Here is a 13184-nt window from a genome sequence, read left to right as displayed (position 1 = left end):
TGGGCTATCCTTCACATGCAACACTAACCGCTACAAAATACATTTTCTGGATATCTCAGTCTACATGGATGAAGGCCAACTTCATACAACTTTATACAGAAAGAAAACGGCTACCAACAGCATTCTCCATGCTGAAAGTTTCCACCCAAAAGCACTCATAAGAAGCATCCCTTTCGGTGAATTTGTGAGGATGTAAAGAAACTGTTCAAAAAATGAGGATGCACAAAATGAAATTGATAAAAGTGCACGGAGACTCAGCAATAGAGGATACAAAGAACAAGACCTCAATATCAGCAAAAGAAAGATCAATGAGTTAACACGCACTGAAATCTTGGTCAACAAACCACAAGACAACCTCAAGGACAAACAAACGAATCCCAGACTGATTCTAACGTATAGCAAAGAAGCACATAAAATTAGACAAAGTGTCCAAAAATATTGGCCATTACTCCAACAGGATCGAGATCTGGCTAAACTCATTGGAATGAGACCCCAAATCACCTTTTGAAAGGCCCCCTCCATCAAGGATGTAATAGTCCAAAGTCATTTTCAATCAAAAAATAAAACCAGAAATTGGCTTGAACAACAACAAATGGGCTTCAACAAATGCAACAGTTGCAAAGCTTGCAAAATAGGAACGAACAAGAAAAACATAAGAGATCCGGAGGGAAGAAAGATTGAAATCACACAAAGGATAACATGTACTACTAACTTTGTAGTATACTGCATTCAATGTAACTGTGGGCTGAGATATATTGGCAGCACCATCTGCATGCTCAAAAAGAGGATTCTCGAACACATTAGAGCGGTAAAAAATCAAGATCTAACATATGCAACTGCCAAACATCTTCTCTCATGCCAACATGGGGACTGGCGTAACATGAGCTTCTTTGCCATTGACTCAGTAGAAGAAAGTGAACGAATGGGAGATCGTAAGAAAAAACTCCGACAGTTGGAGTCGAAATACATCATCCGACTGCGCACAAAAAATCCGAAGGGGATGAACGTTGACGAAGAATTTTATGTTCATCTCTAATACAGATGGAGAATTTCTTGCCTGCTACATGTGTAAAAATCTTTACATCTCCACATAAAACAACAGATGCCAAAGAACAATCGTACAAAACGGGCACTGGGCCCTTTACTGAGTAACTATATTAGTATCCTATAAACCCAAATACATATAAATTAGAATGTAATTTCAAGCTATCATGTGTACTATACAATGACTTGATAAATACGGGACAAAACTGTCATGACTTGTGAATACGAACTATCATCACCTGACCTCCTATGACTACTGAAGTCATAGCATGAATCTGTTTGGGTTTAAAGATACCTCACAATCACGAGTGCATTGATAATTGTGAAAAATGTATTAACAATGTGTAAAAAATATCGTATCTGTCATAAGGTGATCTATAATTAACTTAAACTACAACTCCCAGAAGTCTCTGGGAGCAGTTAATTGACAGGAAATGACATATAACAGCAGCAAAAAGTAGTGCCACCTACCGTGAGAAAGGCCGTTGTGGCCGAAACGCGTCGGTATGACAGACTGGGCTCTCTTTAAATAAAACTTTGAACACCACTAGTTCCAGAGTGCGGCGTCCTTTGTTGCAAATTGAACCTGGCCTTGGTTTGGCCCAACGTCTGCACCCGCTGCTGTGCGATCCGGCACTAAACCACATTGCAGAAAATATATATTACCTACTGGCGGTCGCCAGTAGGTAGTTATAGTTAGGACCCCTTTTCCATAGGAAATCCGCAACATTCTATTTTGAATACCTTTGGCGCCGGTCGATGAATCCTCGCGAACTTCTCAAAATAGGTGGGGCGCTACGCTCCGCTCCTACCCTGAAAGTCTCGGGGGGATTCGTCAGGCGGGGGCTGAGATAAAAGGGGGGTCCCAAAACGCGTTTTTCCCATGCATTTTTCCATAGGACCGTTAGAACGAGCTACAGCCCGAACGGCTGAACAGAATTACTAGAAATTTGGCAGAGAGGTAGTCCCTATGTCAAGGAAGTGCCTTTTGTAGGTTTGGTGTAAATCTGTTCAGTAGATTCTGAGAAAATAGCCTTTAAATCAATATATATATCTGAGCCCGCTTACGGTACGCTTACCGTACGCTTACCGTACGCGTACGGTGGCGTGCGCGAGCGCGATTCTGATTGGCTCTTAGATCTTAGTAAACATTCGAATCGGCCGAAACCAGGAAGCGGCGTCCGCCATTTTGTCTCTCGCACTGAGTGTTATTTATCATGATGCCCAAAAACATGTTACGGGGCTGTTTTGACAACTCCCTCCCACATAGTCATGTTGAGGGAGTCCCCAAACATCCCCCAAGAGCAAAAACGGTTTTATTTTTTTTTCGGCAATTTCGCCGAGTACGCTTACCGTACGCTTACCTTAAGCGTACGGTAAAAAATAGAAATAAAAAAAACACTATCCACACTTACCCCACCCCCTGTGCTTTTGGTGGCCGTAGGCCACCAAATGTACAGGGCTTCTTACATCAGTAAAAAAACTATATTTTGGCAACATGAAATTATAAAATCGAAATAAAAAAAACACTATCCACATTGACCCCACCCCCTGTGCTTTTGGTGGCCGAAGGCCACCAAATGTACAGGGCTTATTAAAGTTGATAAAAACCGTGCACGGAACGCACTGCGTTAAGTGGGCGCGCACGCCTCGAATGGCGTAAAGTAACTTAGCATTTAAAAAACCGTACAAATTCACTGAAAAAACCATAGGTTTCACACACGTTATAGTTAGGAATTAGCATTTAAAAAACCTTGCAAATTCACTGAAAAAACCATAGGTTTCACACATGTTATAGTTAGCGGAAATTTTACTGATAAAAAACCAATGAAATTGCCCCGTTATAGTTAGTGCTGGCAACTATAACTCACGCGACCGCAATCTTCTGCTGATGACATATGTGTCTTTATAAAAAAAAATATTTGTAATATATGTATAGCTAAAAATGTATGGAAGAAGACATGGGCAAATAAGTGTCTAAATACAGTATTAGCATCAGCAGAGGATTGCGGTCGCGTGAGTTATAGTTGCCAGCACTAACTATAACGGGGCAATTTCATTGGTTTTTTATCAGTAAAATTTCCGCTAACTATAACATGTGTGAAACCTATGGTTTTTTCAGTGAATATATATATATATATATATATATATATATATATATATATGAATTCATATAAGTACTGAGTATAGTGTACTCCTACTATGCATTCCCTAACGTACGTGTGTTTGTGTGTGTGTGTGTGTGTGTGTGTGTGTGTGCGAGCTCTGCTGAGAATCCCCTATAGGATGATCTAACTCCCATTTACATAGAGGCAAAGGATGTTGGTTCCCGTCTTGGTCACAGGTTGGAAATCCCTCCTCACAGAGGGATCAACAGGAACCAGCTGAGCAGAAATGCCAACACAGCGACGACCTCACAAGTGACAGCAAGCGCTTCCCATCCAAGTGTGGAAGTGCGTGTGTATTTATAACAATGGCATTCATACTTCAGTGCTGATTCCTCAGCTGAACTGACATTGTTTATTGTCTCTGTGATAAAAATGTCACATTATTAGTAAAATGGCAAATAGCATCATTTGCACAATGTGTGTTGGGCTTTGTATGAAATGTTCAAGGTATCGTGATTGTGTTCTTGCAATTTGGTTTTGTAAGACAAGTGGTTTTGAGAAACTAACCCTGCACTGTCACCCAAGCAAATGTGTGTCAAAAGTCTGTGTGTCAAAAAGAAAGCAACTTAAGAAACATGTGCATGTTAAAATGGCAATGTTTCTTATCGGGCCTACCTGGGCCACATGACACCACTCCCTCCATCTGAACCCCTGAGCCTGGTGGAGGGAAGGCTGAAGGCTTGTGTATCCTGCACACTGTCTCTGCCTTTTCTTTTCCTGAATATTGGGACATTGAAATGTTGTGAGCAGCGGGCCTATACCAGTGCAAATAGGCCACTGCTGCTCCACTGTCTTCAATGGAGCTCCCAACATTCCAATGTTCTAAAAAAGATTATCAAATGGTTTACAGATAGCCTTTTGAAGATTAGCTGCAGAAATTAGTGATGGAACTGAAATGTGTTTTATTACGGTTGGATGTGTTTGTATGAAATTTGCCCTACGTCAATTGTCCCTTCGTTACATGAACCCAATAAAACAATATACCCCCTCTCTGTGTATGTACAGTACACTATAGTTTTGCAGGAAATTTGTTGCCTCCAGTTTCACTCAAAGTGTTATAGTGACCTCTTTGGTCACCCGTTTGTCTTTTTTTCCCAGTAGTCAGATAATTGAAATTTGCTGATGTTGACTATTCTGAGATTTGTTACACCATACTTTGCATCCCTCCAGGTCTTTCAACCAACACTAGCACTTGATGATCCATGCATGCACACATATCCTCTACTCTCACATTCGACTATTCCAATTTCTTAGTCCATGTTTCATCCATACTTACACACAACTCTATCACCACACATCTATAGGAATAAATAGGCATTATTAGAATACAGAAATCCTGTGTAGCAGATGCGGTGGAAGATGATAATACCAAACTGATTGCATGAGGAAAGGTATTTCTCGCACTCCCACAAAAATGTATTTATATTTCAAAACAGATAAGTGGTGTATGACAAGGGCACCCTCCAGTCCCAAAGCACGTTTTAGAAAGGCAACCAGGATCTGGTTTTCTGAACATCAGTGATGTAAATGTGATTCAATTCACAAAGAATGCACACTCACTTGCTCACTCACATTAAGAAGTGCTATAATAGAGGGACAGTGAGAAAGTGCAGCATCAGATGGCTACCCAAAAAACGGAGCATTAGGAGAATAAGTTTGATTTATATAGTACAGTAGATGAGAATGACAGAATCAGAATAGTTTCATGGCTCATTGTAGTGTATTTCAGTCAAACATTTGAGGAGGCTTCCAAGGGACAAAATACAGGAAACTTAAAGTGGAAATGTGGAAACAATATTCATGATAAAAGAGCTTGCGTAGAGTGTTGATTTTTGCACTGTTGAAAGACGAAAGAACCACAAAAACATAATAATGTTTGTCTGTCAGTCCTAGGCAATCGTTGCCAAAATGTGAAAGTTGACACCTTCCTGTTGTATGCTTACAGGAACATTAATCTGACACATATGCTTGTTTTACTAATTTTCTCTTTTTTGTCAATAATCAGATACTGAACAGTAGATGTCATTTCAAAGAATATGTATTCTTCATCACACTATCAGAATTGTATAGCCAGCGGAGAATATAAGCCTGTAACGATGTGACTGCCACCAAGGCAGAATCGATGGTTTGATAATGGACATTCATATCCAATTTACAAACTAATTTCTCCTCTGAGTGAAATTTATGTGCACAAAAAGTACTCAGCAAGCATAGATTTCATACTCTTTTACTGAGTCTGGATTAATCTGCACATGCAGATGTTTTAGTACAACGGACAACACACTCGCGCAAGGTATTTAGTTTAGGGGTAGTCGTTGGGAAAGTAGGCATTCAAAATGAATTGAGCACAGGCTGTGTGTTTTTTTGCAAATATTTTGCAAGTCGTTTCTCGCAGTGAAAATTCACAGACCACTGCTCTAGTAAAAATCAGGGCGAGTTTTTTTCCGAAGCTACAAAACCAAAGGAAGGAAAAACACCCATTCCCCCAAGAACGTGGTGAAAATTGGTGCCCTTCTGATTATGTCACATTTTTTGATTGTTCGATTACATAAAATGAAGCAAAAATTATCCAAGATAAAAAGCTATATCTACGCATCTATAATGCGTGTTAGTCCAAATGGCTTGTCCTCCATGTCCGGTGGTCTGTGCAGCTTCATAACCTATTTAAGGCTGTCTCCTGGATGGGACTCCTGATGGTAAGCTACCTCTTATGGTTCTACAAAACAGTAGCACCAGCATGGGAGGCGGACACAGCTAATTAGCTAAAGGCTTAGATCATGCAAATACGCCATTCGTGTAGGCGATGCCACCGCACCAACAACCGTATTGGTGCAAGTATAAGAGTATTGTGGACTCCCACCACCATGCACATAATGGGAATAGGACACAATTGGTGGTGGCTTATCTCTATTGCCTACAGTACACTACTGTGCTTTATATAAATACCCCAGAACAGATTTCCACTTGCAAATGAGTAAAAATGAGTAAACAAACAAATATGATTGTCATAGATTATGGCATTTTGTAAACAATGTTGAAAGGCACTATCCTCACATCTCATTGTCTTCCATCATGTAAACTGCATAGTCCATAGTATCTGATGGATTCCTTTCACCTGTTGGTGTTTTTAGCCATCATTCTTATATTCTCTTATCGGTGGTCATATCTCTTACAGATTGGCTAGACTTGACACAAAACAAAAAATGGATCAGCTCAAAGAATCCTCTCTTCATCTCCTGAGTTGGTATTCCCAATTAACAGTTATGCTAATTATGAAAAATGATGAATGACAATTTGTTTCTCAAAAGATTTTTCTATATCAGCTCTCTGCAATTGGTATGACTGGCTCAGCCCTCCCCTGGCGCTGCTTTTGCTTGAGTCTAGGGAGGCAGTTGTCTCCATGAGACCATAACCCTCAGAAGTGAAAGCCCTCCACTGTGGGATTTCTCAGGGCTCCACGCTCAGTCAAACCGTTTGCAATGTCTGTATGTCGCCCCTTGTTGTTCTGGTGAAGACTCACAGTTGTTGTTCTTGTGCAAAGTAAATTTGTCAAAAGGTAAGAGGGCCTTCACAGCCTGTATAAAAGCAGTCATGGGTTGGCTCAGTGCCAACAACCTTCAGTGTATCCTGACAAAACTGAAATTCTGTTGTTTGGCCTGGATCCTTTGCATGGATGGATGGGTTGCTAGCCTGCTGAATGCTCACCCCTCCTCCCCCTCTGATGAACGGAGGCAGGAACTTGGGGATACTATTGAGGTTGGCCTGACTATGAAGAGGCAGAATTCCTTTGTAGTCAAGTAATGTCTCTGGATCTTAGGAACACTGAAAAAAATGTTATTTCTTCCTTGGGAAGCACAGAAATCTGTAGTACAGGCTCGGATCTTATCCCATTTTGACTACTCCAACGCACTAAATCTCCTGATTACCTGACTCACTGCCTCCAAGTCGTTCAAACTACCACGATTCGACTACTGTTCAAACGCTCTGAATGCTCTCCAGTAGCAGTCTGTCATACATAACGCACTGGCTTTCTGTTAAAAAAAGTGTTATCTCTAAAGCTGTCAGTTTCCAAAGTTTTGTATTGGCAATCAAATTATCATAAGATAGTTCAAGGATGCATAGATGTTGAGAAATAAAAAAATACACAATACGGTATAATAGAATTAATTGCAATACAAACTATAGATCATTATAAGAGTACAAAGTCACATAAGAGTAGATAATTGGTATTAGTGTCTCGAAACATATTATTGACAGTTAATGTACTAGTCTAAAAATATAGACAAAACATTTCTGATACCAACAGGGAATAATTATTCTGTACCTTTGATAATATCCTTTACTAGATCATGCGTAGTTGAATGAGGAAAAAGGTTGTATTCATGTACCGGCGTGGATTCATACAGGACAATGTACACAAGGTGTAGCAACCAACTGTGTGAAACAACTAATATATGTAGAAAAGGTGGGGTGAGGGGAAAGGGGGAGGATTAAGGTGAGTGAGGAGAGCTCAGCAATACCCCATATGGAATGTAGGAACTAAGCCTGGGCAAAACACTACGCTACGCTCACGTAGTTTGCGAAGTTTGCGCTACTTCGCACTACGCGAATTGCATGTAGCACAGTGCAAACACGCGTAGCGTAGCGTTGCATAGTGCAGCGGTCATTTTTTGCTTGCTTACGGTCCTCAACGTCAAGTTGGCGACCACGAGCAAGCAATATGACATCCCGGCGAGACTTTTTCCTCATTCGCGATCAGCAACATCAAGTTGGCGATCGCGAGCGTGGAAAATAAACCTCCCGGCGAGATTCTCAATGCGGGGAGGTCAGGTTTCTCATTGCGAGTGGTCGCGTATGCTCGCGACCGCTCGCGATGAGAAACTACCAGTCCGCGTTGAGAAAGCTGCCGCTTGAGTAAAAATCTACTCGAGCGGCAGAAAACTACAGCGCGCACTGTGCAAGATGCCGTTTTCAATGATTGCACAGTGCCGGATGCTTGTCCGCACTGTGCAATCATTGAAAACGGCATCTTGCACAGTGCGAACAGGGTACTACGCAGTTTGCGAAGTGCTATGCGTAGCTCGCGTAGTGCGAAGTGCACTTTGCGTAGCTACATGTAGCGCTACTTTGCGAGCTACACCCAGGGTTGGTAGGAACTGATGCACTGACGTAGCCTATATGGCTATAATTTTCCCTCAAGAGCAGCAAACTTGTCCAAAGTAACCCAAATTACAGAAGAAATCTGTGGGATGGTCCATTTGTTTGGATGTGAGTTGTGAGCACTTCTTAGAAAGGAGAATACTGTCCCATGAAATCTCTGCACTCTATGAATGCTAGACGCCTGATTGTTCCGCACTTTTAGAAAAAGAGTCAAGGTGCTCTCCCTGCTCCTTTCTGGTAGCCTCTCTCTGGAATCAGCTTCTTTTTCAATTAAGAAACACTACAAATGAGACTGCTTTCAGGAAACTGTTAAAAACACACCTCTTTAGCGACTACTGCTTTCAGTACCTGATTTGTAGGCCTGGGCGGTAAATTCCGTTCCGCTCGTGGAATTTGGGTAATTTGCGTTCCACGGAGAACGCGGAATTACCCGAAATTCTGCATTCCGCAGCTTCGCGGAATTTTTTGCTTGTTCGCGTTCTCAAAATGCATGTTCGCAAGATATTCCCCCCTGGGCATACAAACAGCGAACAGGGAAAAAGCATTGCAAACAAGTAATTCTACGTGTTCACGGAATTTCTGTGTGTTTGCGGAGATTTTTTACCATTTTGCGGAGCTTTGGTTAGCGCGACTACGCAAATTCTACCCACCACTACTGATTTGCCTCGTTTAGCTCAGGGACGCTCTTGATTGCATGCTTTAGAAGAATATTCATTTATTCATTCACTCCATTGTTGACAAAATTGTGTCTCTTCATCATTTAATAATAAATAAGCATGCTAACCTAGCCGCCTGTTTTACAAACATATATCAACACAATTTAAAACTTAAAACAAGTAGTCTGAGCGCAAGATGCGTGCCCAAAAAACCCTGGAAGAAAAACTCCTATACAAATCCAAACTCCTAATTCTTAATCTATATATTTTTTTTAAAAGCTATACAGGAGATTCACAATCATTCCTACAAACCAATTTCAAAATTCAGCAAATATATATGGAAACTTTTAACACTTTCCAGTAACGGTCCAATATCCCTAATTCAATTTCCCAGAGTATTAGCCATCAATCGTTTTGCAAGCACTTGTTGCACGTTTGTGAGGAAAAGAGCAGCAGTATCAATAAATCTATACAAAGCAACTGTAATAGCTCTTTTTTACCAGCACTAATGAAGAAATTATTCACTCTTACTCCAAAGCCTTTTCTGCCAATTATTCGTCTGTCACATCTCATCTTGAAAATCCGATTTGACCCACTTTTAACGCATTTGCTAAACCAATTAAAGGACTCAAGTCTGGTTCTCCTCATGACCCTACTCCCACTAACTTTATTCACGTGGACAGTCCCCAGTTCACCTTAACTATATATAAAATTATTAATCTTTCTTTGCATTCTGTAATTGTTTGAACAGACAAAGCAGAGTGAAACCTCTCCTTCAAAACCAGTATCTTGAAACAGAAGGTGCTGCTCACTATTGCCCCATTACACTGTTGACTGATATGCACATATCTTGAAAACCACTCACTTGTGTGCGACTCCTCCAAACAAAAGCACATAATCTGCCTTAATTGGTGTTTTTGACGATCTTCGTGTTGCTGCGGAAAACACGTTCACCAATATATATATATGTTTTAAATATATATTTATTGGCCTGGAATAAAACCTCCCCTCCCTCCCTCGCCTTCCTTCTTAACATAAGAGGCCCCGCCTCCTCCCAGACCCACCTCCCGCCTATAAAAAATCCACCCGCCACCACCTCCTCCTGTTATTTTTTGTCTCCCTAGGTGAGACTTACCTTTGGTCTGCCTCTGTGTGGCGGTGCCGAGGAGTCTTCGTTTCCGGTTCTCTGCCACGGGGGTGCTCTCGGCAGCGTTGTCCTGGCTGTGTGGTGTTCTCCACGGTCTCCTTGTGGTCAAGGGGCGGAGCACTGCTTCAGGAAGCCACGATGGAGTCCGGCGGGCTCCTGCAGCTGGAGTTATGGTTCTGGGTAAGGGTCACCGTGCGACTGCTTCACCCCATAGTAGGCGCACACGTGACATTCACTCTTCCCATTTGCCCAATGACTCTCAGAAACTGAGCGTGTTGTTCATGGCGTAGCCTTTTATTCATGAAAACAGGTAATTCACCAATGACCAACATGAGAGTAACAGTATCCCTTTTGGATATAAAATTAGCACAGCATCACTCTTTAGCGATATTAACTTGGCGAAGGCTGCCGGGCAATTAGGCCCCCACTTTACACTTGAACTTGAGCTTGGCCGTACACTTTAGTGGCCTTGGCCTGTCAAAGGCAGTAAAGAAGATATGCCACATTACATTTGAACTCTTGAACTTGGCCATACACTTGAACTTGGCCCAAGCCCCCACTCTGCTGTGCACATTGTGCCATCAGGCCCCAACGCGCTACAGCGAACAGTTGCACTACTTGTAAACCAGGGCCCCGCATGGCACTCTGGCATGCCCACCGGGTACCTGCACTCAGGCAGCCTCCCCAGGGTTCACCTCAGTCCATAGGTTGTGGGTTAGGGCAGAAGAGTCAGGGACCACCAGCAGGCCAATCCCCCCTTCCGCCTACCCTCTGCACACGTGGCTCCTACCCCTTTCTGGGGCCATCCAGTTGTTTAACCGCCCTTGTTGTGCTTGTTTGTTGTTAACTGTCACCGTTCCGCCCTTGCTCTCTTGCCGGGTGGGTGGGTGGTTGACGATGTGCCCCTGCAGCTTGCCAGAGGTTCGAAGGGACAAAGAGGCTGAGGGTCGCTGGGAGCAGATTTTAATAGCCTTCGGCGCGCCCCGATGACGTCACTTCATACAGCCCCCTTTTCCGGTCCTGGGGAAGGTCTCGTCCCGTGGCGCTACTAAGGGCGCCCCTCCTCTAGGCGCGGGGGGCGCCGGTCATAGTAGGCGCACACGTGACATTCACTCTTCCCATTTTCCCAATGACTCTCAGAAACTGAGCGTGTTGTTCATGGCGTAGCCTTTTATTCATGAAAACAGGTAATTCACCAATGACCAACATGAGAGTAACAGTATCCCTTTTGGATATAAAATTAGCACAGCATCACTCTTTAGCGATATTAACTTGGCGAAGGCTGCCGGGCAATTAGGCCCCCACTTTACACTTGAACTTGAGCTTGGCCGTACACTTTAGTGGCCTTGGCCTGTCAAAGGCAGTAAAGAAGATATGCCACATTACATTTGAACTCTTGAACTTGGCCATACACTTGAACTTGGCCCAAACCCCCACTCTGCTGTGCACATTGTGCCATCAGGCCCCAACGCGCTACAGCGAACAGTTGCACTACTTGTAAACCAGGGCCCCGCATGGCACTCTGGCATGCCCACCGGGTACCTGCACTCAGGCAGCCTCCCCAGGGTTCACCTCAGTCCATAGGTTGTGGGTTAGGGCAGAAGAGTCAGGGACCACCAGCAGGCCAATCCCCCCTTCCGCCTACCCTCTGCACACGTGGCTCCTACCCCTTTCTGGGGCCATCCAGTTGTTTAACCGCCACAGGGCGAGAAGCTCCCTGGCACGCTCGCCCTCCCCCGCGCTAACTGTGCTCCCAAATGGCCCCTAGCATTGTTTGTATGAGCCACTGTCCGTCTACCAAAATTATGACCTCCATCCTGATTCCACTTCTCCCTTTTGTTATCTGGGCCGTCCTGTGATACCTTACCTGCCCCCTTTCAGTAACCATCGAGTTGTGAAGAGCCTAGTTTACACCATCTCCTGTTTCCCTTGAATTAATCCCTAACACCCTGCCGGGAACCTGTCACCAGCTGTATTTCCACTACCGTTATCCTAAAAGGAACAACTACCCCAGGCCCTCCATAATAATTCCATCCGTACGGGTGCCTAGATGCTAGCGCAACCTAATTAGACTCCCCTGGTCTCATGGGACAGCGGAGGAAGTGTTGGACCCACTGCCCTCCTCTTACTGGTCACCCATATCACTTTCTTTCCCCGCTTGTCCTTGGCCTTAACCAGAACCCCCTTAACTTATACTGCCTGCGTTATCCTACCGACCACATATAGAAATTTCCCTTCGGACCATCGGGCATTGAGCAGTGGCGTAATAACGCACTCTCTTACCGCCTTGTGATAATTTACCAGGCCCGATAATGCGTTAGATAAAATATATTGACAACTAACCTCAGCAGCAGGCACATTGTCCAGAAGTCTTCTCTTAATACCCACCGAGTTGGGAAGGCCCAACACTATCTCCCGTTTTTAATTTAAGACAAACACCTCCCTCCCTAATGATACTAGTCCCTTAGGGCCTCCATTAGCCAATCTGTCCCCCGGAATGCCTGCAACCTTAGAGCAACCTTAAGTGTACTCTCCCGAGCCTCTCCATTATACCTCTTTGATATGCCCATGAAGTCCAGGACCCCCAAGGGTCCGCACTCTATCACTAGCCAGGTGACGTACGGGACCACCAGCAGGTCAGTCCCGTTTGCCACCAGCCAGACAGCCAGACAAAGAAGCACTACTGCACCATACCGTTACCTGCTGACATCAGTCTTGGTTAACTTACCAACCAGGCACCTCCTTGTGTCTAGAAACCACTCCGCTATGCTACATATTTTGTGTCCAGCAACGGACCTTCTTGAGCCGGACTTGCCTTGGGCTGGACTCCTGCACTGCCACCCTCTGAGCTATTGTCCCCTCCACGGACAAGGCTGCTCCCTTTGTGATTGGTGTTGATTTGCCCTTTCCTGTTTAGGATCTGTGTTTATAGGCCGCCACATGGGTATAAAAGGCTGGTTTTGTTCCGCCGCGTACTATTAAAACCTGTGGTTGCAGGCTGCCACAGGG

General features: G+C 43.8%; 1 protein-coding gene across 1 annotated transcript in view; it reads right to left on the bottom strand.

The window, feature by feature from the left end:
• Positions 1 to 12535, bottom strand: part of LOC146855499 (uncharacterized) — an 82494-nt gene extending 69959 nt beyond the window's left edge. Inside the window, exons 1-2 of the mRNA XM_085651150.1 lie at positions 12519 to 12535; positions 10164 to 10351 (exon numbers count right to left, since the gene is read on the bottom strand). Coding sequence (XP_085507276.1) covers positions 10164 to 10351; positions 12519 to 12535 — 205 coding nt within the window. The remainder of the gene's footprint in view (positions 1 to 10163; positions 10352 to 12518) is intronic.
• Positions 12536 to 13184: the final 649 nt, after the last annotated feature.

Source organism: Triturus cristatus, chromosome 4_1, assembly GCF_964204655.1.
Source record: "Triturus cristatus chromosome 4_1, aTriCri1.1, whole genome shotgun sequence".
NCBI classification, from domain to species: Eukaryota; Metazoa; Chordata; class Amphibia; order Caudata; family Salamandridae; genus Triturus; species Triturus cristatus.
The sequence above is the reverse complement of the archived record's forward strand: the minus strand, read 5'-3'. Positions and strand labels throughout refer to the sequence as shown.